The 22,007-nt window shown below is 35.2% G+C and overlaps 1 protein-coding gene across 2 annotated transcripts in view; it reads right to left on the bottom strand.

Moving 5' to 3' along the window:
• Nucleotides 1-425: 425 nt before the first annotated feature.
• The window catches only part of LOC143264018 (uncharacterized), a 29,093-nt gene continuing 7,511 nt past the window's right edge, over nucleotides 426-22,007 (bottom strand). Inside the window, exons 1-4 of one of the 2 annotated variants that reach the window (XM_076529170.1) lie at nucleotides 2,852-3,634; nucleotides 2,693-2,742; nucleotides 2,230-2,582; nucleotides 426-594 (exon numbers count right to left, since the gene is read on the bottom strand). In XM_076529170.1, coding sequence (XP_076385285.1) covers nucleotides 430-594; nucleotides 2,230-2,582; nucleotides 2,693-2,714 — 540 coding nt within the window. In that variant the 5' untranslated portion in view covers nucleotides 2,715-2,742; nucleotides 2,852-3,634 and the 3' untranslated portion in view covers nucleotides 426-429. Of the gene's footprint in view, nucleotides 595-2,229; nucleotides 2,583-2,692; nucleotides 2,743-2,851; nucleotides 3,635-22,007 lie in introns of those variants that run through there. The other variant, XM_076529171.1, reaches the window with a different exon arrangement.

Below are 22,007 nucleotides of genomic sequence, written 5' to 3'. Positions count from 1 at the left end.
AATATTACTTAAATTCCGGTTAGGTTAGCTGTTGTACACCCGGAGAATAAAAATACTCGAAATTGAACAAATCTTCCTCTTATTATCAAAATTAAGTTTAACAAACCAAAATTGAACAGAAAACCACTCTTAACAGTAAATAAATGAATTAAATAAAGATAAGACGTATTAAAGATTAACGGAATGCTCTGTACGAATGCCAAGCTGCAACAGCGCGACAAAGGATCGAGGAGGTGCGGTATTCGTACATGAAAGGCACGCCTTATTTGTTTTTTTCCTGACGTAATTTCTAGAAGAAATAAGAGGCTATTTTTATGAATTTCGTACAAGTATCTGACATAGCCTATATTTTTCTATTTATTTTCTACTTATTTCTATCGACTTAATTCTAAGGAACGGTACACGTGCAAATAATGTAGACGTAATTATTTATATGAATTTATTAACAATTACATATTTTGTGTGGATATCGCCCACTATGGGGATGTCCTGTCCCCGGCCCCTACGCTGCCGGCGACTAGGGGGTGGCGGCGGCACCGGGTTCATCGCCCGCCGCAACGCGGCCGCCAGTTGCCTCCGTTGCCGCCGGTTCATCTGCAATAAGATAAAAATAATGAAGTGTAAAAATATTTTCGGGTCTGGAGTTTTACATTTATACAATAGGTAACACGTCACTCAATAAGTCCCCGGTCTGACACATATATGGCGATACTTGTGACAGACCCACGTTATTTTCGAATAATACTGACCTTCAAACAGTACGTGTCAAAATTTCAGGGTATCCTAACCAATAGTTTAGAAGTTACAGTCATTTTAGTACCCCCAGTTTCGTAATTTTGAAGACAATGCATAGAAAGGAATTTCGTGTGTTGATTAAACACTGTTTTTTAATCGGAAAAAATACTGTTGAAGCCAAAAAGTGACTTCATAAGCATTATAGGGACTCTGCACCAGGGAAATCAACTATCATTGACTGGTATGCTCAATTTAAACGCGGTCATACAAGCGCCGATGATGCTGAACGCTCTGGTTGCCCAAAATCAGCAGTCGTTCCGGAAAACATAAAAAATGTCCACAAAATAGTTTTAAAGGGCCGTAAACTTAAGTTGTGTGAGATAGCTGATGCCTTGAAGATATCAGAAGGTAGTGTCTTCACAATTTCGCATGAAAATTTGGGCATGTGCAAATTGCTTTCAAAGTGGGTGCCGCGTTTGCTGTTTCACGAAGGCAATGCGCCGTGTCACAAGTCGATGAACACGATGGTTCAATTGAATGAATTACGTTTTTATTTGTTTCCCCACACACCGTACTCCCCAGATTTGGACCCCAGCGACTCCTGGCTCTTTGCAGATATGAAAAAAATGCTCCAGGGAAAGAAATTTGGCTCAAATGAAGAAGTGATTGCGGAAACTGAAGCTTATTTTGGGGGCAAAGACAAATCGTTTAATATAAAGAGAATTGAAAAATTAGAGGTGCGTTGGAATCAATGTATCACACTGGAAGGAATGTATATTGATGATTAAAGTGGAATTTCTAAAAAAAAATTTGTTTTTCTTAATTAGACCGGAGACTTATTGAGTGACGTGTTACTACATGCTTTGTAATGAGCCGAACGTAGAAAAGGATAGCAACACAAAAACAAAGAGCGACTGAAGTTCGGAAAACATGAAAGACTCGTGCGTGATCTGTTTTTTAAGTTCAAAAATGAAGATTGTTTGTTTTTGGTTTTTCGTGAGTGAAACTGTTACAATCGTATTCATTTCGTTTTCCTGGTTAAAATGACACCAAGCATAATATGTCTACGACAATAATTACTTGTGTAGTAAACCATACAATTTTCGGATTTTCACAATTACGGCAAACTGTACATTTACTGCAGAGGTACGAATTCATTCTAACTTGACTTGCTACACAAATAATTATTCTTAATTATATCATGTTTGGTATCATTTTAATTAGAAGAACAAGACGAATGCGATGATTGACGTTTCATTCACGAAAAAACAAAAATAAGGAATTTTGATTTCTGAATTCAAAAAGCAAAACACGCACGAGTCTTTCTTGTATGCCGACCGATTCAATATTCTATCTGTCATTCTTTTCCATTTGCTGTTCTATTTCACGTTAAAAACTAATCACCCGAAACACAAGTAATTGTGATTGTAGTTATATCGTATTTGGTGTCATTTTTATGGGAAAAACGCGACGAGGAATTGTTATTCAACTTACGGTAGCAAGGGCAGCTGTTGTTTGTGCTTCCGGGGGCGGGGGCGGGGGTGGCAGTGCTGGTCGCTGCGTTGGTGGCAACTGCGGCACCGGCGGTGATGACGGCCTCGCCGGGGGCAGCTGCGGTAGTGGCAACTTCGCTGGGGGTAGTGGCAGCCTCGCTGGGGGCAGTGGCAGCCCCGCCGGGGGCAGTGGCAGCCCCGCCGGGGGCAGTGGCGGCCCCGCCGGAAGCGGCGGTTGTCCGTTGAGCTCTGCAGCTGGCGGCGGCGGCGGCATTGCCCACCACGGCCACATCGGCCACCACGCGACCTGATGCCACCATGCCGGTGGTGACCTTCCTATTTCTTCAGTGTCGTCTGCATGAAAAATACAATATAAATCTCACAAAATTATCGTCCAATCTACGCAACATAACTGTTGCGTAGCTTTTGGCCTCCTACAAATATATGCAAAAGAATGTTCTTACCATTTCCACAGAGTGGTTCCATTCTTTTTTTTTTTTTATTCTGTTCTTTTCTGGAAAAAGAGAAGGAGATTATTTTATTAATACGCAATGAAAAATACCGTGATAAAAATTAAATGAAATAAGTGGAAGAATAAATAGAAATGTCGGAGATGTACTTACCGTTAGGATGCTTTACGCAGAAATGATTTCTGTTTCGTGTCCCCACCCGGAAAATAAGCGACACGCGAAGAAATCATCCCCACCACCAAGAATAAAGGGAGGGAGCTTAAAAAGAGAGGGAAAGACCCATCGACATACGATAAACATTCGGGACACTACGCATGAAAGTGTAAAACTTTCCTGTTATTGACTTTTTTTACATATAACTTTCACAAACATATTTGTAACATTGTTCTGATTAAAATGGGACTAAACACGGTGTAATTTGAGTTATATTTACTGGTAATATCTTATTATAGTAAAGTCATCGATGTACGCTCAACATTTGAAATGACAAATAAATATGTGCCGAATTACGCCGTGTTTGGTCTCATTTTAATTTGAAAAATATCACAAATATATTGGCGAAAGTTTTATTTAAGAAAAATCAAAAATAAAAAAATTTCATTCTTCCATTAGGATTGTCCATCCGAGATGTTATTGTTTCTTTGTGCTTGGTGTCCTTCACTCGCTGTCCTTTTCTACGTTCGGCAAAACATCAATCAATGTAGGATCTGTACGATGTATGCAACACTTGACACCCAACAGATGTGTAGATATCGAGTATTTACAGTATACAACTTTTTTATTTTTTGTTTGTTTGTATTGTTTACTTTCGCTCATTGCTTTCGATCATGAGCTATTTCTTTCCGTGGCAACGTCAGTTTGTTACAGGCGAAGCTATCGGAAACATCGCGAGCCTTTAACAAACTGTTCACTTGTATTAACAATATAATATATCGTTTATTTTATTTATTTTTTTATTTTTTTTCCATTCAGTTTATATAGAGTCATTCCACGGCAAATCGATCACTTTTGGAAGTCACCATCTCCGATTTTGCTCTAATCGAAATATGTTGTAGTCCATGTGAAATTAGGGGGGGGGGGGGGGGGGGGGTTTAAATCATCATTTTGCCGGTTTCGAATTTGTTAATGAATGACAGGTCGTCAAAGTTTGCAATTTTTGCCCATTTTATCGAAAATGGGGTCCACTTGGGAATTTTTTTCTCAGAAACTACTGAACCGATTTAGCTAAATTTTTTTTTCGTTTTATTCGTAAAGGTTTGGGCTATTTTAAAATATTTTTTTAACTTTGTCAATTTGTTATAAAATGTTGAAAAATTTAAACAAATTCTTTTTTTGCGTTTTTCTCAATGAGGGGCGTAAAGGGTTAAAATTAAAAAAAAATATGGTCATATTCTTTGAAGCTTCCCCTTTAAAATGAGCCCTTCAGAACGATGGAGCCTCGAAAATTGACGTCTCTACAAGCTGGAAACGGACGCGGGGTACCCCCATTTCACATAGGCCAAGGGTCGGCAACCTTTTTCGGATGGCGGGCCATTTTCAAAATAAAATTTTTTATGCGGGCCGCACATTCAAATGTAACTTAAATAGTGCTTTTATATCATATGCGAGTATAAATAAATTAAAAATAACATGTATTTCTCATTACCTATTGTAGTGAAACGTCATACGGTTGTCAATATGAACGTGTTTACGTGCAAAATACACATATGAACATATAGTAGCAAACTGGCGAAATGAAAGAATGCTACACTTGTTAAGCGAACCGTCGTATTCGTTGGGGAGTGGGGACTAAACTTGCGCAGTAAAATAGGTTTCCCAATATGCTTCTGTTAGCGCGCATTTTTGTCGCCGGCCACATTTCGTCACACTCACGCTCTAAATTTGTTGATTTTTCCTAAAATTATATTAGTGCTTTGGCGGGCCGCACAAAAAGTTGCAAAGGGCCGCAGGTTGCCGACCCCTGACATAGGCGAATCGCGCGTTCAGCTATTATGATCGGTTGTTTTATATCACTGGCCTCAAAACTATACAAGAAGACTTCGTACGCGATTAAATGACTCTGTTGGTACCTTGAAAAGTCTATTGGTAATATGTTAAACTTAATTCTGAAGTAATATCATTGTGATCTGTTTGTTCGGTCATCAGTTTGAAAATGTTAAAATCGTAAAAGTTTTTGGATGAAAAGATCGTACCGCGGTGGCGGTTACGATTCTCCATCCGGGGCGGCTATTATCATGGGTTATCACACGAGAAAAGTTGTATTTGTGAGCGTGCGAAACAAATATTGTTGTATTTGCGCACGCGCTAGTAAATTAAATGTTACGGTCCGCGAACACGAATGTTACAAAAACTAGGGAACTAATCAGAGTTCCACCAGTATGGAAAGTGACATCATCCTCGAAGGCTTTCGTTGCAACTTAGAAATGCACGGGTTAATATATTACAAATATATTGGCGATGGCGACAGCAATGTACTTAAAAAATTAAGAGATTTCCCACCTTACCAAAATGTTGTTGTGCAGAGGATTGAATGCATCAATCATCTTTTCCGCAACCTTTGTAAAAAAATAGAAGAAATTAGTAAGAGTGGTTTATTGTCAATTTGAGCTTAGTTGGCCTAATGCCGCTCCGCCGCACAGTGGGCCAGAACGACGAATTAGCTGTTCACGGCCAATTGTAGCGTTATTTCAAGACTTGAAACTAAAGTATAGCGGCCGCTGCATCGTTCCAGCATTTAAAACAAGTATTATTATTACATTTAATCACACCGGATTATTTTCTTGCCGAAAAAATTAAAAATGAAACAAAAATAAGTGTTATATTTCAAAAAGTTAGTGAATATACTACACTCTCATTGCGGACGTTCGGTTTATAAGCATAATTTCTATTAACATAAACATAAGTTTAACATGAAAACAATTTTTATAAATAGAAATAGATACATTTTTCACTAGGTTTTTACAATATATTAATTTATTAATCTAAAATTTATTTATTATTATTTATGTATCATCGTCATCGTCTTGTGGGTCTTCTTGTAACATTAATTTTTCTATTTCATCCTTGAAAATATTAAAACGCGAACGTATATAATAAAGTCTGAAAAAGGTCCATCAATGTTTCTAATTGAGAAAATTTTCGTGCGTGGTCTCTTCTAATATTTCAGAAATCTTTGTTTCGTGCCTCCATTGCTTCTTCAGAAAACATTCCAATGGGCAAACCAGCACTTTGTATTGTATCTGCACCATGCAATAATATTTTGTGCAAACTTAATGACATATAAAACCAGTCGTACTCTGCTACATATAAGTTAAATGTTGCCATTGCATATTCTTGAAATAAAATCGAATTAATTAATTAATATACTTACAGAATATATAATAAAATATACTAATGTCTATTCGACTAAATTCACAATATGTACCTACGTGTTGCTGAAGCGTGTGTCACGCGACGCTTCAAACAATAATAACTTTTGCGGTGGGACGAGGGGGAACAGGATTCCTTCTGGATTAAAATAAGGAAATCCTGCTGAAAATTTTGCATTATGATAGAGCACGCAACTCTTTGAACTTTTAAAGATATCCCTTGCTAAAAATGAACAACTATGAAAATAATCTTTAGTTCATTGAGAATTATTTTGTAAATAAACTACAGATAATAATTTGTCATGGCATGTGCATTCTCAATATAAACATATGCTGTTTATTAAAGAAAAAAAAATTTTGCAAAAATGTTTAATACTTTTGTCAGGGCATCAATATGAAAAAGAGTAAGTTTTTCGGTGAAAAATAGCATTCATAAAAGTCTGATCTTTGAATGCTTGTTATGACTACAACTTTTAATGAATTTCATTAATTTCATCGGTTTTGAATTCGACAGGTATTTAGTAAGCAATATATGTTCGTTTCATATCGATCTAGGAAAATCAAATTTTTGACAAATGAACAGCTAATTCGTCGCTCTGGCCCATTGTGCACCGCGCTTGAGCTTGATAGATTATGATCGGCAGGTGTTCGAGATCATAGACCCACCACTGCACAAGAGTCGGAGCCCAGTCCAACTAACGAGGTCGGAAGACATCACCTGACTCCATTGCCTGCTGTAAGGAATTTACTCTAGGTTCCGTTACTGCTATTGGGCTATAAAGCACCCAACAGACTGGAGGCAACCCCGACTGGAGGGAACCCCTAGTAAGAGTGGTGGTCAAAGTTTCTTAAAATTAAGAAAACTTGTTGCGCAAAGCATTAAAGCCTTTCATAGAAATATTACAAAAGCTACAACGTTTTGCAGCAACAGCGATGCAACTTGGGAAAGTAAAATTGCTGGTTTAATCAAAGATTTAAGTAATATTCCTAGTCACATTTTTGGGGAACATAAAGATTGTTCCTCCCTTCCATACTTTTCCGATGAAGAAATAAAAGAAGGCGAGGAAAATCTTGTTCCCCAATTACAAATGGCAGGATTCTATGTAAAAATAGAATATTCAATGAAACGCATCGTTGATAACGCAGAAAGCGTGTTATACAATTATACCAGCAATTCTGTAGAAAATTGCAATTCTGTTATTGCTGAAATGATCGGTGGCAAGCGCATTAATTTTACTGCAAGAGATTCTTACCAAACACGTGTAAAAGCATCACTACTCTAATTTATCACTACTCAGTACACGCTGAGTACTGCTTGCTGTACGATTGGTAAAGTGCCTCCAATGCGAACAATAGACCTGGAAAAAATAAAAATAAGGCAGCGCGCAAAATATGCTCAGCGTGTTAAGAAAACGTTAGAATTGGGTGTACCTGTTCGTGGATCAAAATATGCGGCCAAAGCGTTTAGAGCCGATAAAGATTATGGCCCAAACGCGGAACGGCCGGATATTAATGATAACATCTACAAACAGTTGAAATCCAATTTGTATTAAACGCTATTGAATCAACAACGTAATACAGACGTGTTAAAATATGTAACGCGGGGTCAGCATGCAAACCGGCAGTGACATTATACACGTCGAACGCTGTTGACTGCATCCAATTTTTCCAGTTTGTTGCAGAAGGGATACCACGTCGTGCAAAAATCTTATAAAAAATATTCTTTACCCTCCCCAATTAACGAGTCTTGCAATTAAGTGGGGTAACGAAAAAGAGATTTTAGCACGACAAAAATTGGAGGAGATTTTGGGAATAAAAATCAATGAGTGCGGATTATTCATTGATTCTGAATTCCCATATTTTGGCGCGTCGCCTGATGGCATTGTTGGAGAGGATACAAACGTCGAAATTAAATGCCCTTATACAGCGCGGCAAATGTCTCCAACCGATGCAATAGTAAATAAAGTCGGACAAATTTATCGAATTTTTAATAAAAACGATGACACCCGCATGAATGAATAGCACGGGTATTATTATCAAATTCAAGGGCAACTGCATATTACGCAACGAAAATATTGTATCTTTGCGATATGGATGCTCTTCGGAATCAAGCACACAATTGTTGAGCGTGATGTCACATTTTGGCAAAATGTTATCACCGCTCAAACCATTCTATGAGGAGTGCTTGATTCCCGAACTAATTGATAGCAGAGCGGCAAGAAACATGCCAATTCGGGAGCCACAATTCTGTCTTAATGTACAGCAAGCGACTAAAAAAAGGAAATTGAACGAATAAGCGCGATAACTTGCATCTCAATTATATTGCGCTGGTTCGATAAATTTTCGAGTCGCTTGGGAAGAGGTGGTGGGCAAATTCTGCTTATTACTAGAATATTTTTGTAACATTGATTTAATCATTTTTTTACGATCATATTTTTTCTTGTATTTGTGATTAATAGTAATTACTCCTTAAAATTATTAATACATGAAGGAAATGCATTGTAATAAAGATCGCAGTTTGAACTGGCTTAATGATCGCGATATAAAAATATGACAAAACATAAAGGTACGTATAACAATATACAATACATAGGTACGTATAGCAATATACAGTACAAAGCATTTCTTACACTGCATGTTATATTTTCTTACTCCATTTTTTATAGTGCATGTTATATTTTCTTACTGCATTTTTTATACTGCGTGCTATATTTTTAGTAGTAGATGTTAAACCTTAATTTCTGTAGTAACAAAACATACAATGTTTTGAATTCTGTAAACTTAAAACGCTCTTATAAATTAAAATAATATTGTACTAATGCATCTATGCAATCAGCGTAATAGGTTTTATTTTTACAGATATTTAAAGAAATATACGGCTCCAATCAGTACATCTAAGAGAGCCATTATAACAGCTGCTTTGAAAAGAAGCAAAAGAGAAAGTGGACGAGGAAAGAGCGAGAGAATGAGACAGAAGAATGCGAATCGGTAGGCAAGGAAAACGCGGTGGGTGGATTACATTTAAAACGTTGAAAGGAACAATGTAAAAATTATCGATAATTGTAACATCAGTTTGTATTATGTTAAATTCCAAATTCTTTCTCTACTAAAATGTACAACATAATTAGTACAATTTTGAATGAATGTTTGAAAATCTATAATATTCTGTGGTAATATATTGTATAACTCGTTTCGATAAAATATAGCGCATACTTGATACCGAAATAAAGCGTGACTTTATAAATGTATATTACATACAACAAAATGTATTGTGATCGTCTCTTTTTGTGACTTCGTATTTCCTTGTAAAATATAAACGTAGATACTCAAACATAAAAGACAGACCGTTAGAAAACTCTAAAGAAAAAAATGTTCAGTTGGACACGTGTGCTTTGACAATGTACTTTCTCCTTATTAAAGTTTTTCGTTAACCCGAAGATTGAAGCGTTGCTTTTAAAAAGGCCAGGCCATGTGGTAAAACTTTGTCATCCGACTGATCCTTGACTAGAAGTGTCGTTTGGCGAAATAAACACAGTTCAACGTCTATATGGATTTTATTTCTTATATCTGACCTTCGAATATTTTTCTCTTGCAGGAATAGCATTAAAGTAATCACATAAATTATTTTTATAAGTACATAATATTTTTTATCACTACATCTAGTGATGTAGTACATATCGACGTTAATAAATATTTAGAGTTATTGCAATGATTACAAACAGTACATTTTATTAATAGTCTTTTTATTATGCATATGCTTTATTTATAAATTTATTTTTCTCCCATCTATTTTTCATATAACTAATTATTTCGTTTCTCAACGCGCAGCGGTGACGCGCTAAATGCTTATATTTCATGCGATACGGTATCTTCTTCGAACCAGTTTAGCATATATGATTTCAGACTAAATAACAAACAAATTATTCATAAATACTGCGCCAAACGTCCATCGCAGCCAAATTTATAATCAGTTGTACGTGAAAGAATAACTAATTTTCTGATAAAACAAACTAACAACTATTAACGATTATTAACAATATATTCCTTTATTTCCTTAAAATTACAACAAAAAATTACATGTGCATACATCCCCATATAAAAAATTTTTTAAAATCGATGCTGCGGGCGCCCGCCAGTCTTGCTACGGCACCATTGTTTCGCCGTAGCATGCCAGAAAACGAATTTTGCCTCGTTCCGTGAAAAGAAAGACGTTGGAGCGACAAGGATCTATCTATCCTTGTCTAGAGCTTCCCAGTTCGCCACCAGAGGCCCCCTGTCTCGATCTTGCGTTTCTTACAATTAGAAATAAATGTCTTTATTTTTTCAATTCGTTAATGTTTTCTTGAGTTTTGCCTTCATGTTCGGACCCTAACATACTACAATGCCTTGATGACGATGATTGTCGAGTGATAAGTGGTTATCACACAAGTCTCGGTGGTTTATTAAGTGAATTGATATTCACGAGAGATCCGTATCAAGATTGAATGAATTGTCTAAAAAGGAAGACCTGCGAGCATTGGAAGTGAAGTGGAGCCGTGGAAATGTCTACCGCAGAGGACTTATCAGAATCAGTCCGTAATTTACTAAAAACGCTATGGTTGTAAGTATTAATGATGGATGCAGATGACATTGCATCCATCTCGGCATTGGGGCATACTGCAAGGCTGTTGAATGATTGAGCATGAGCGCATCTGCCTGCCGGGTTGACATAGACTTTGTAGACACTGTACACCACAGGGGGTGCACAATTTAGGATACGGGAAATAAACTTCTTTAAGGAAGAATACACTGATGTTAGATGAATAGCGTGCGTTCTGGTTTGTTTCTTGGTTGACAATAGTTTAGAAATCCGAGTTGTGAAGACGTTCTTGAGAAATCATAAAATATCTATTCAATGTTAGGGGAATGATGCGTAGTTTGGAACTGGTGTTTAGCTTTCTTTAAAAGGACTGTTTCCTTTCTAAAGCGTTTCAGCTTGTTGTAAAGAAGTTTTCACAAACCCATGAGCGACCTTTCTGTTGTCTGGCAAATAACCATTTCGTACGGCTTAAGAAAGTTCTGACTGAATGATCATAAACACTGAGTTGGTATTATTTCCAGTTACGAGAGTCGTGCAACTCGAAACAATTAATGCTACACAATTTAAAAATGGTGAAGTTATTTTAAATTTATTAAATAATGGAGAACTCAAATTAATCTTATTTCTTATTCTTGTTTTTCTACTCATACGCGATAATATAATACTGACTAGTCATTAAATGCGTGTTAAAACATTGGCACAATTTCATGCGGAACCGAATTATTATATTTATTGTATTAAATTCAGCATGTTTTATATGCTATATATTTATTTCAATAACAACTATGCAAATACATAATTCTGCTTGTTCTTAAACTCGTCAGAATATTAACTAAAACAAAAACTTTATATTATACCTTCAATCATATTTTCATCTTATAAACGATTGCACATAAAATATTGTTAGCATTACCACGTTGATTTTAATTATTAAACAGTAAAAATAATTAAATAAAACTCATATTAAATATTTGGAACAATACTAATTTATAATCAGTACACGCCATGTTTATTGTTTATGTAGGTTCTTATTAATTTATCTGAAAATAGAAATTCTGCCAGTCGAATAAGCGTATTTAATTACAACTTTACATTGTATAAATATATAAGATATTATAATTATCTTAACTGCCTCTTTAATTGTTTGACGACGCAGCTGTTTACCTTATTCGGGAAACTCAGGCCGTAATGGGCAATTCTTGCCACATTTCTTACTCTTCGGATTTACCGTGCCGACCGTAGATCCGCGGCTATCGGTTTCAGCAAGCAGACTCAAAATGCTGAAAATCAGTAAATTTCTAATCGTTATATCTCGAAAACTAATAAAAATCAGGTAAATACATTAAACCTTAATGAATTTGTCTTGAAAAGCACTACCCTCTGATCGGAAAAAATATATAGTTCCGTTTAAAAAACGAAACTTCGCCATCATATCTTTTATATTAATAACATTAAACAAATTTTGTTTACGCCAAAACATAGAGCCCTTTTTACCATGAAATTTTCGTAACACTTTTTCGTGACATCAATAGTTCATGAAATGTCGCGCTGTCACACTTAGGCATGGACACCCTGTATGGGTACAATATTCTGCAATTTTACGAAAACTTTTTGCAACATCAAAAATTTGACAATATTTGATGACATAATAGTGACGTAGGTTATGTCGATTATAAAATTTCAGTTCAATGGAAATGACTAAATGGATATTTTACTAATATTTTGAATACAAAATATTTTATTAGTTAGAACGAACAATTTGAAAATTTCTAATGGCTAAAATAACTTCATGACGTATCAATATCCATTAAAATTGACCATACATAGACTACCATTAGTGTTCTTAGTACATATAAAATTGTCGATTGTTAGATAAATAATTTATTTGCGCGCTACACGGTGCAAACGATTAGGTTTACTTTGAAATCTTAAATTTTTCAGCTATCGAAATGGAAAGTTTTAATGCCATACCCCTCATATTTAGCTGTGAATGAAGTACTGAAAATTTTATTCAAGTGTTCAGTGTATACAGTAAAGTCTCGAACATAGGCGAAGAAATTATCCCCACTATTGTGCTCTTAAAGACGCAATAAACTTCATTCCCCGAGAAAAGCAACGTGATTAGCTTAAACTTTTATCTTTGATTTTGTTTCAAAAAAATTGTACCAATAGAATATTTCACATATTCCTGGATAAAATGAGATCGAACATGATATAATTTGAGCTATATTCATTAACTTAATTAATTGTAAAAAATCAGGAAAGAATTCTTGTGACCAGGAAAGCGCCCTCATAAAACGGACATGATCTGCTTTGGCTGTTCACATTTATGCAAACCTTAAATTTCCTAACATAATGATAATGAATTTCGCACACAGAGAAGGATAGCGAATGAAAAAGAAGATAATGCTGCTAGTGTAGCAATTGGACAAAAATTAAAAGCCTATTGCATTGTTTACAATAAAAATGCGTTACTAAGCTCTTTATTTTTAGTTCTTCTTATTCAACTTTTACTAACATATTCATGACGTTTTTGTGACTATTATGGCATTAAAATTCGCGTCAAGCGCGAATTGGCACGTGTGAGTGAGTATGATTGAATGTACGAATCTGGAAGCGTAATAGATTGAATACTTTGAAACTAATATAAGATTTAACTAAATTTCCGGTTTTAATTTCTCGTTTTTTCCACTATTGATGTGATTGGCAAGCATGCGTGCGAAGAGCGAAGGCGAATAAGTAGCAAAGATACAGAAAATGGACGAAGCAATGAGTGAATCGTGAGTGTAAACGTTAGAATGTGCGGTACAATGAGAGCGTGTGGAAGAATAATAAAGAATTTAAAGAAATTATACACCTATCTGATATTTCTACACTGCTCGATACATATTTATTCATTTAAGTGTTTATTCGTTTGTACCGTGCTACAAACTGCAATTTTAGGTCTTTTCTCTAGGAATTTTAAGGGTAGACTGGCGAGACACCCTAAATTTGCTGTACAGATTTGAATGGCAGTCTGACGACAAAAACCTGTCATCATTAATATCGATCCTCATGAAATTGACAAAAAACTATATTTTGGTATTGTTTTCGATCATTTTTGACACATAGAATCAACTGGAAGCACGATAAAAGTTCTATAACTCATTGTTGACAACAATACTTCATCATAATTGGTGTCTGTCGTCATCAAATTATGTTTGGTATTGTTTCTGATAGTTTCAGACACGTTTAATCGTTTGGAACGACTTTAAAATCAGTACATATTATTCTTGTTCTATTCTAATATTTCCAGCAGATGTTCGCACTCGAATGGTTGCAGATTTGAATGTTGATAAAGGAAGAGGAGAATTGACAATATTCAATACGAGTAGACTGTACTTTAATATATCGGAACGCGTGTCTATTAATGGATTGTCCGTTCTTAATACAAAAAGTAATGTATCCGACGATCGGAACATAACTTGGCAGTGACTCTCAATGCTTGCTGAGAGTCTTCTGTCTTTGCAACGAAGCCCGAAAAAACCAATGTCTGTAAGCTTTCCTTCTAAGTCTTCTAGTAGTTTTAAAAAAGTTGTAAAAATAGCTTCGAGGTTGAAAACTTTCTTTACTTTCCTACATACTAGCAACGGTGACCTTAACGGTTTGCGAATTTCAATTCTTGCCATATGTTTTATAACACCACTGACCTACGTTTCAAATTCAAACCTTGGATCAAGTGTCTGACCAACGGTCGTGTCATAAACTTGACCTCTCTAATGTATTCTTAACAGTAGGAACTCTAAAATTTAGAGTCTAAATTTTTCATATTCTTTATTTTTTGATATTTTATACCATAAAATATCAAAATAAAATCAATATAAATCAATATAAAATAACATAAATTTATTGAGAAAGTTATATAAATTGTATATCATAGACCCCGAAAAGAAATTAAATACAGATGAATCACATCCTGTATTAAAATCAAAGGAAGAACAACGCTCAATAACAGGCGAAATAATCAAAATTCAATTAATTACCCAAAATAATTAATTAAACTCAAAAAGTGATCAGGAATTTCTTAAAAGGTCTTGAAAAGTAGAGAAAAAAGAAGAGTTATAAACGACGGTAAAATTGAATACCTCGAGAAAAATGAGCAATCATACAGCAGCTTTAAATTCAGAACTGACTGCATGGCAAACCGCAGAAAATGTTGCATTAACAACTAATGTTAAAAGTATTTATCGTGTTTTAAAAAAGTAAGAACACCTATGTATCAGAACAATTCAATTTTTATGACGCTGAAAACGCACAATTTATATCGATTATCGTATAACAAACGTATTATAATTTAGTCCGATAGCGAGTGATAGACAAAGTAATTTGACGATTTACGATATCAAATCAAGCATCAGTATTACAATCAAGTAACGAAATATTTGATCAAGCAACGAAAGTTTTTGCACAATGTCAAAATATGAAGTCCGCAACGACAAATACGAAGTAAACGCGCAATGGCAAAATATAAAGTATAGTCCGTAATCACAAATACGAAGTAAATCCCGTAGTGACAAATTATAAAGTGAAGTCCGGGCCCCGGTGCCCTCGCTTATTTTACATGTTTCACTCCCTTACGACGTCTCTTAGCAACCACCCGATTTCTTCGAAATCTGCCACGTGCCCTCCGTTAACCTTGGCTTCGCGGTCATCCCTCTGCGACCGAACCACCGAACCTCGCGATGCCGCTCGCCCTTTGCGGCCGAACCGCCGGGCCGCGCGCCGATACCGATGTCGCGCCGGCACTTGCCGGTACCCGCCATCAAACGGAGCGGTCCGCACCTTTGTACGCGTTTCTGGAAAATTACGCATCAGGAGACGTCGCCGAGGAGTGTCTTTCTTTTCTGCCGAAGTGCGCACCAGGGTTCGCCGCCATTTCGCGGTGGATCAAATACTTATTACAGTGGATATTCTATATACGCAAATCTTTCGGGTCTGAGGTTTTGCGTATATCGTACAAGTCCTACATTGATTGATGTTTTGCCGAACGTAGAAAAGGATAGAAGAGAAAAATATCACGGTCACTGTTTGCGTATATCGTAAAGGTGCTACATTTCAATCGGAGACCGAACGTAAACAAACAGTGACCTACTAGAAGGACACTCCTAATGCAAGAATAAAACATTTTTATTTTCGATTTTTTTTTTAAATTTGTCCATCATATTTGTAACATTTTTCTCATTAAAATAAGACCAAACACGACATACTTCGGGACATATTTACTTGTAATTTCAAATGTTACGCGTACATCGATGATTTTACTCTAATAAGATATTGTAAGTAAATATAACTCAAATTACGTCGTGTTTGGTCTCATTTTAGTCAGAAAAATGTCACGAAAGTGATGAAGAAAGTTGTTTAAAAAATGGATGAAAAATAAAAAAGTTAGCATTGCTTAAGCATTGCAAACAATTGAACAGACTTTTGATCTTTGCCGACTGCCACGACCGCAGTGTCTCTTTCTTCTTCACTCGCGATCCTCCTCTGCGTTAAAAACTTTTATCGTCAATTAAACCAGTAAATATAGTTCAAATTATATCGTGTTTGGTCCCATTTTAATCGGAAAAATGTCAAGAATTAATTGGTAAAAGTTTGATAACGAAAAAGTCAAAAATAAAAACGTTTTATATTTGCATTGGTATTGTCTCAGGAATACACTAAGCCCCGGATCACGTTACATTTCCCGGCGAGCGAACCTCGGGCGTCTTAACATTGAAATAGCGTCGATAACATTGAAATGTTATCCCCCCAGTGGTGGGGATAACATTTTTGCTTATATCGGAAAGGACATTTTTGCGTATATAGAATGAACACTGTAATTGGCGTTTTACTTGGAATTTCAGAGCATGTGCCACGTGCCACTTTTGCCACGTACCATTTGCCACGTGCACCACGCACGTGTACATTTCTTAGAAAAATTAATTATTTATCGTCTTCGAGTGCGACCGATCCCGCAGACAGCTAGCCGGAGCGCGGGGCAAGCAAGCTCGCCCCCGCCCGGGTTCTCACCTCTCCCGAGCGGAGTGGTCCTTGGTGTTTTGGTAAATACCACCACTCCCGGGCGGATTGGTTACCCGCGGTGCTATGATAGTGTTTTTCATACTGAAACACTCATGGTGTTCGACGAATACGGTCACAAGTTTCCCCGTGCACGTAGGGCTTCGGGGCATGGAAACTCGCCCCCGAAAATCCCACTAAGTTCGTTAAATCTTCTGCATACTTTTAAATTCTCATTTTGTGCTCTGAAATGCCTCGTTCGACTAGTTCTATCTGTAACAACCTAATATGAAAGAAATTGCGACGAAAAGCTTAAAAGGAACAGCACTATAATTTCGAAAAGAGTATGTACGAATGAATAAAAAATGGCACACGATCATATTTATTATTGAGACATAATTTAATTTACACGAATTTGATAGCTTTCGCTATTATTACAATTGATTAATATTTTATTAATTGTATTATTATTTAATATTTTCGCTGTTATTACAATTTGAATTACAATTAATTATTATTTATAGAAATATGAAATGTATATATAATGTTGTAGTGAGTGAATGTTTAAATGAGTACTAGTTGCGCGCCGAATGAATGAGAATGAACAGGATCGAGCGACAGGTGAAAGATACGAAAAATTCGTTGCATGTAAAGTGAAAGAATGTTCGTGCGTGTTAATAAGTATGAGCACAAGGAAAAGTCGAGTGTTAGTTGAGCGGCGCACAGTGGCGAAAAACGGCGAAAATGTGGACAAAACTAATATCTTCGATTCTGAGATAAATTATTCAAATGTCTTTCGATAAGGTGATTATATTAGTGTTATAAATTAATTTTTTGTGTTAAAAATCGAATTTTTATTTTTTAGTTAACTAATACGGTTAGTTAACTAATACGTATGAATTTTTATCTCGGAAACTATTTATCGAAATTAATTAAATCTTTCTGCATTTTAATCTTGAATGTTTGAACTATCATAATAATATTTTTTTCATTAACAAATTCATTCTTTAATATAAAAAATTGTAAATAAAATTGTATTTTTTAAATTGTTGAATAAACTTTAAATATCTAATATGTAATATATATATGGATGAGGATATTGAAATCTTACCTACAAAACAATACCTTTTGCAAAGGTCAGCAACGACATATTTGAAAAACATCTGAAACCGCTGTTGTCGCACATGATACTAAGGCGCGCAAGTGAACAAAAATGTGAATAACTTAGAAGACCGCAAATTACCACAAGATATCGTTACAGATCCTTGTTCGGGAAGCTTCCAGCTTTCATTTAAGCCTATAGGTAGGTGAACCGAGGTGAAGATCACAACTTTTTCCTTCCATAAACATTAAGTATGTTTATGGTTTATATCTCTTTCCATCTCAGTGTTAAAAATAAACATTTTGTTGTGCAATTTGCATTATTATAATACTAAAGTATTATATAAAAAGCCGATAGTGAATAAACATAATATTTAAAAAATGATGAACAGCATTAAGTTAATCTTTACCCGGAGGAAATTGATTTTAAAAAATGTCCAACTTTGGTGGCTCATATCTTCGAAACGATAATAATAAAATCATTAAAACTGTGAGAACAGTATGCACAGATTCCTTATAAACTAGTTCCACTAAATGGATTTCAAGAATTGCGATTTTCATTTTTTGGCTTTTGTCCACGTTTTCGCCGTTTTTCGCCACTGTGCGGCGTCGGATGGAAGAACATAACGTTTACAAAGAGATTTCGACAATATGAAATAGTATGAATTAAGAATATTAAGTTGCATAATAGTATTGGATACGTACATGCAAAGACAGTGATAACACTCGACTTTGTGACGACAATTCCAAACTTTATTTAACACCACGGTTCAAATTGTACTGTAGTATAATATTTAATAATTAGAACGATTAATGAGATTTATTGACAAAATATAATTGGCTATAATTAATTAAACGCAACACAAAATGGAACTTCACGGATTAACAAATTTCTCACGTCTTTATCACACAATCTCTCGTGAAGCAATGCCTCTCAGTTTCTTCTCAAAACATTCAATCGCACCAAAAAGACAATCTTCTAGCAACCTTCATTACACGCAAACTTCAATCATACCATACGCAAGCTTCATTCATATTATGCACCCATGTCAAACACACACATACCATACAATTACAAAGTACACACACACACATACCACACACCACAGTACTTAACCGTAACGAACTCGCTCTCATCATTATACACCCAGACACATTCTCTCTCAAAATCATTTTCTCTTTTCCTAGACCCAATCGCTCTAACTCTTAATCAATCTTTCAATGATACACGTGTGTTTCTCAGACATTCCTCAAACTTCGAATCGAACTGATCATCTTAATAAACGACCATCTCTCACAAACGCTTCGCAGCAATCACTTGGATCCATTCACGCCATCAAGTTATTTACCTTTTTTTATTCTCACTCGCATTCTTAGTCTTAAACTAAATATAAACATAGTAGAGATGTGGCGACCGTTTATCGACGCCACAATAATAACATGAAAAAGAAATGTATCAACATTTAACAATTATATTAGAAAGGTATTTAAATATTAGCGGTATTCGGTAATCGACGAACATTATAAAAAGACAGTATGTTTGGCGGAAAATAGAAATGTTGTATTGAAGATACTACGTTTAATACGATTCACTATTACTGTATACAAACTAACTAAATCATTTTGGAATTCGCCATTTAAAACAACAGGCTTCAGAGATCAAGTCGCTCAAATAAATTATACGCATACAGCAGGCCCCGAGAGCTTGAAAGTTGATATACAGCTTTTGAGAAAGTCAAAGTCTTCTTTTTCTTTATAATGGGACAAATGCATAAGGAAAGAATTTCTATTGTTCCAGAAGCTTACCTATTCTATCTAAGTTGATTTAGTCTTCAAGTAATTCTGTCTGAATTAAATCGAAGATTAATCTGCTCATTCGATGCCTGATACATGCGTATTTATCCGAAGAATAAATACTTTTTAAATTTCACTTTTTAAATTGCTTTTTGTTTTTAAAGTCTACTTATATATACAAAAAGCAACATACGTTTTTTATAAAAATGCGCTGCATGTTGCTACTATAAAATGCATTGAGGGCAGTAATCGATAGTAAACGTAAATTTTTGCCTGATTTTGTATCCTACCCGTGTATTCGTATATATCCCTGCGACTGTTTGAAGACATAAGGATATATATTAGGGGTATATGCAATGTATAAGTAACGGTTGAATAATAAGAATGTGGATATCAAAAAATAAACTATTTAATAAGAAAACTCTTATGTGGTAGGTTACTAGTGAGATGATAAAGGTGAATTGTTACGTGTTATGACACGAGGAAAGGTATTATTTCTTCTAGCACTGAAGTATTGTAAAACTATTTTATGACTCACTTCCACTTGAATTTTTAAAATTACTGACTTCGCCTTATTTCGAGTATTCGAAACATGGTTTGTGCGAAGTAAGAGCTGTCAGTGAAGGTGGAAGCCATGAGAGTAGGAATTTAACTACGTGATGGAACTTCCGCGACACATGGGTCGCGATACCTGACAGGGTTTATGGGCCTCGGACCCGGTTTTAAAGCTCTTTAGAAACTTATATTCATAACAATTACAATTAACCAGACAGACTGAGGACAGACTCAAAAAAATACAAATTACAGGATTAAGAAATAAACTAACTTTCAAAAGCGACTTTCTTGAATTCCTCATGATAAACATGCTGGCAATTTGCATTTCAGGTGTTGTCCCTTTTGTAAGTACCTGGCCACTCATTAAAAACAAGGATATTACTAAGAATAGGTAGTCCTAATAAAAATGGCAAATAAGGGACTACGACTTTGAAATAAATGAAGGTAAATGTTAAGTTTAGGGTAAGCAACTTCGATGACCTTGACCTTGACTTACGTGTTTTAGCTGTCACTCGTTTTTTATTAAAAAATTATTAATAGAGATGTATTATTACTATTACACTACAATCTGTGTATACGTACACTCAATGTGACCTTGACGTTCGCACTATTTATGAAAATTATACTCCTGTGAATTCCTTAAAAAGTTGTGCTACCTCTCATTCTTTATTCATAAGTTATTAGCATATCAAAATTACCGGAGATGTCAGAGGTCTCTACCTGAGTATGTATATGGTATCCGATATTTTTCTGATATATAATACGAATATTATAATAGCTCAAACATTTCTAACTCTTTGAAATATCGGACTACAATATATTCAATATATTCAATATATTAATACATTGGTATTTTAAAATAATTATTTTCGCATTTTAGGACAAGGAAGATACTGCACCTCCATCCCGAAATTATACAGTCTAACCCATCCTAATTTGTATTTAAGATAGGTCACACTACCCAGCAATTAGATTTTATTATTTCGGGTTTGCGTTGCAAGGATACTGGATACAATCCCCTCCCTGGACATACCTCAAAATCAACGAAGCCAGTGCTTGAAATAATAGCGTACTCGACAACCTACCGGGTACTAATACTCACAGAAATCAAAACAAAACAGTAGGTTAGGGATTGCTATAACTGTTTGTATACGATAAGGCGTCCAATATATAACAGTACATCACATAGCTTTATATTTGTCGGTTACACCGTTTCAAAATTTTCTGTATTTCCAACATACATTTACATGAATTCGTCACTATGACATATAATTATAATTCCTCATAAATTTTTTTGTATGAGAAGGAAGTGGTTCGTAGCAAAATAGTAAGTCCAAGCTGTCGCAATGATTTAACATTAGCCAATGCTTTTGAAAACAGTTTATTATCTATATTTTGTTGCTGCAACCACCACGTCATAACTGTTTAATAAACGAATTAGAAATAAATAATAGAGATGTAGTCGATTGGACACAATTTTGTCAAGACGTAACATATAATATATAGTTAATATTTCACGCTACTTACTTATTTTTGCTTTGAAGTAATATTGTACATGTTTCTGCTAAAGTAAGAAAAAAGTGTAGTTACTTTAACAATGGGTAACGACTAAGCAAGATGTAATAGGTGGATCGGACAAAATTATTGAAATAGATGTGGCGGAAATAGGCAAAATAAAATATTTCAAAGAGCGTGTAATACAAGGACAATGAGTTTGCGGTGTTACTGAACGAGGTGGTAAAGTTTTTATTTTGCCTGTGCTAAATCGGAATATTGGAACACATCCATAATTCGAAAATACGTTGCCGCCGGTTCAATTACTCTTACCGACAAATGGCGTATATAGTACAATGCCTTGCGTAATAAAAATTATATA

This window comes from Megachile rotundata, chromosome 2 (genome assembly GCF_050947335.1).
Source record: "Megachile rotundata isolate GNS110a chromosome 2, iyMegRotu1, whole genome shotgun sequence".
NCBI lineage: Eukaryota > Metazoa > Arthropoda > Insecta > Hymenoptera > Megachilidae > Megachile > Megachile rotundata.
The sequence above is the reverse complement of the archived record's forward strand: the minus strand, read 5'-3'. Positions and strand labels throughout refer to the sequence as shown.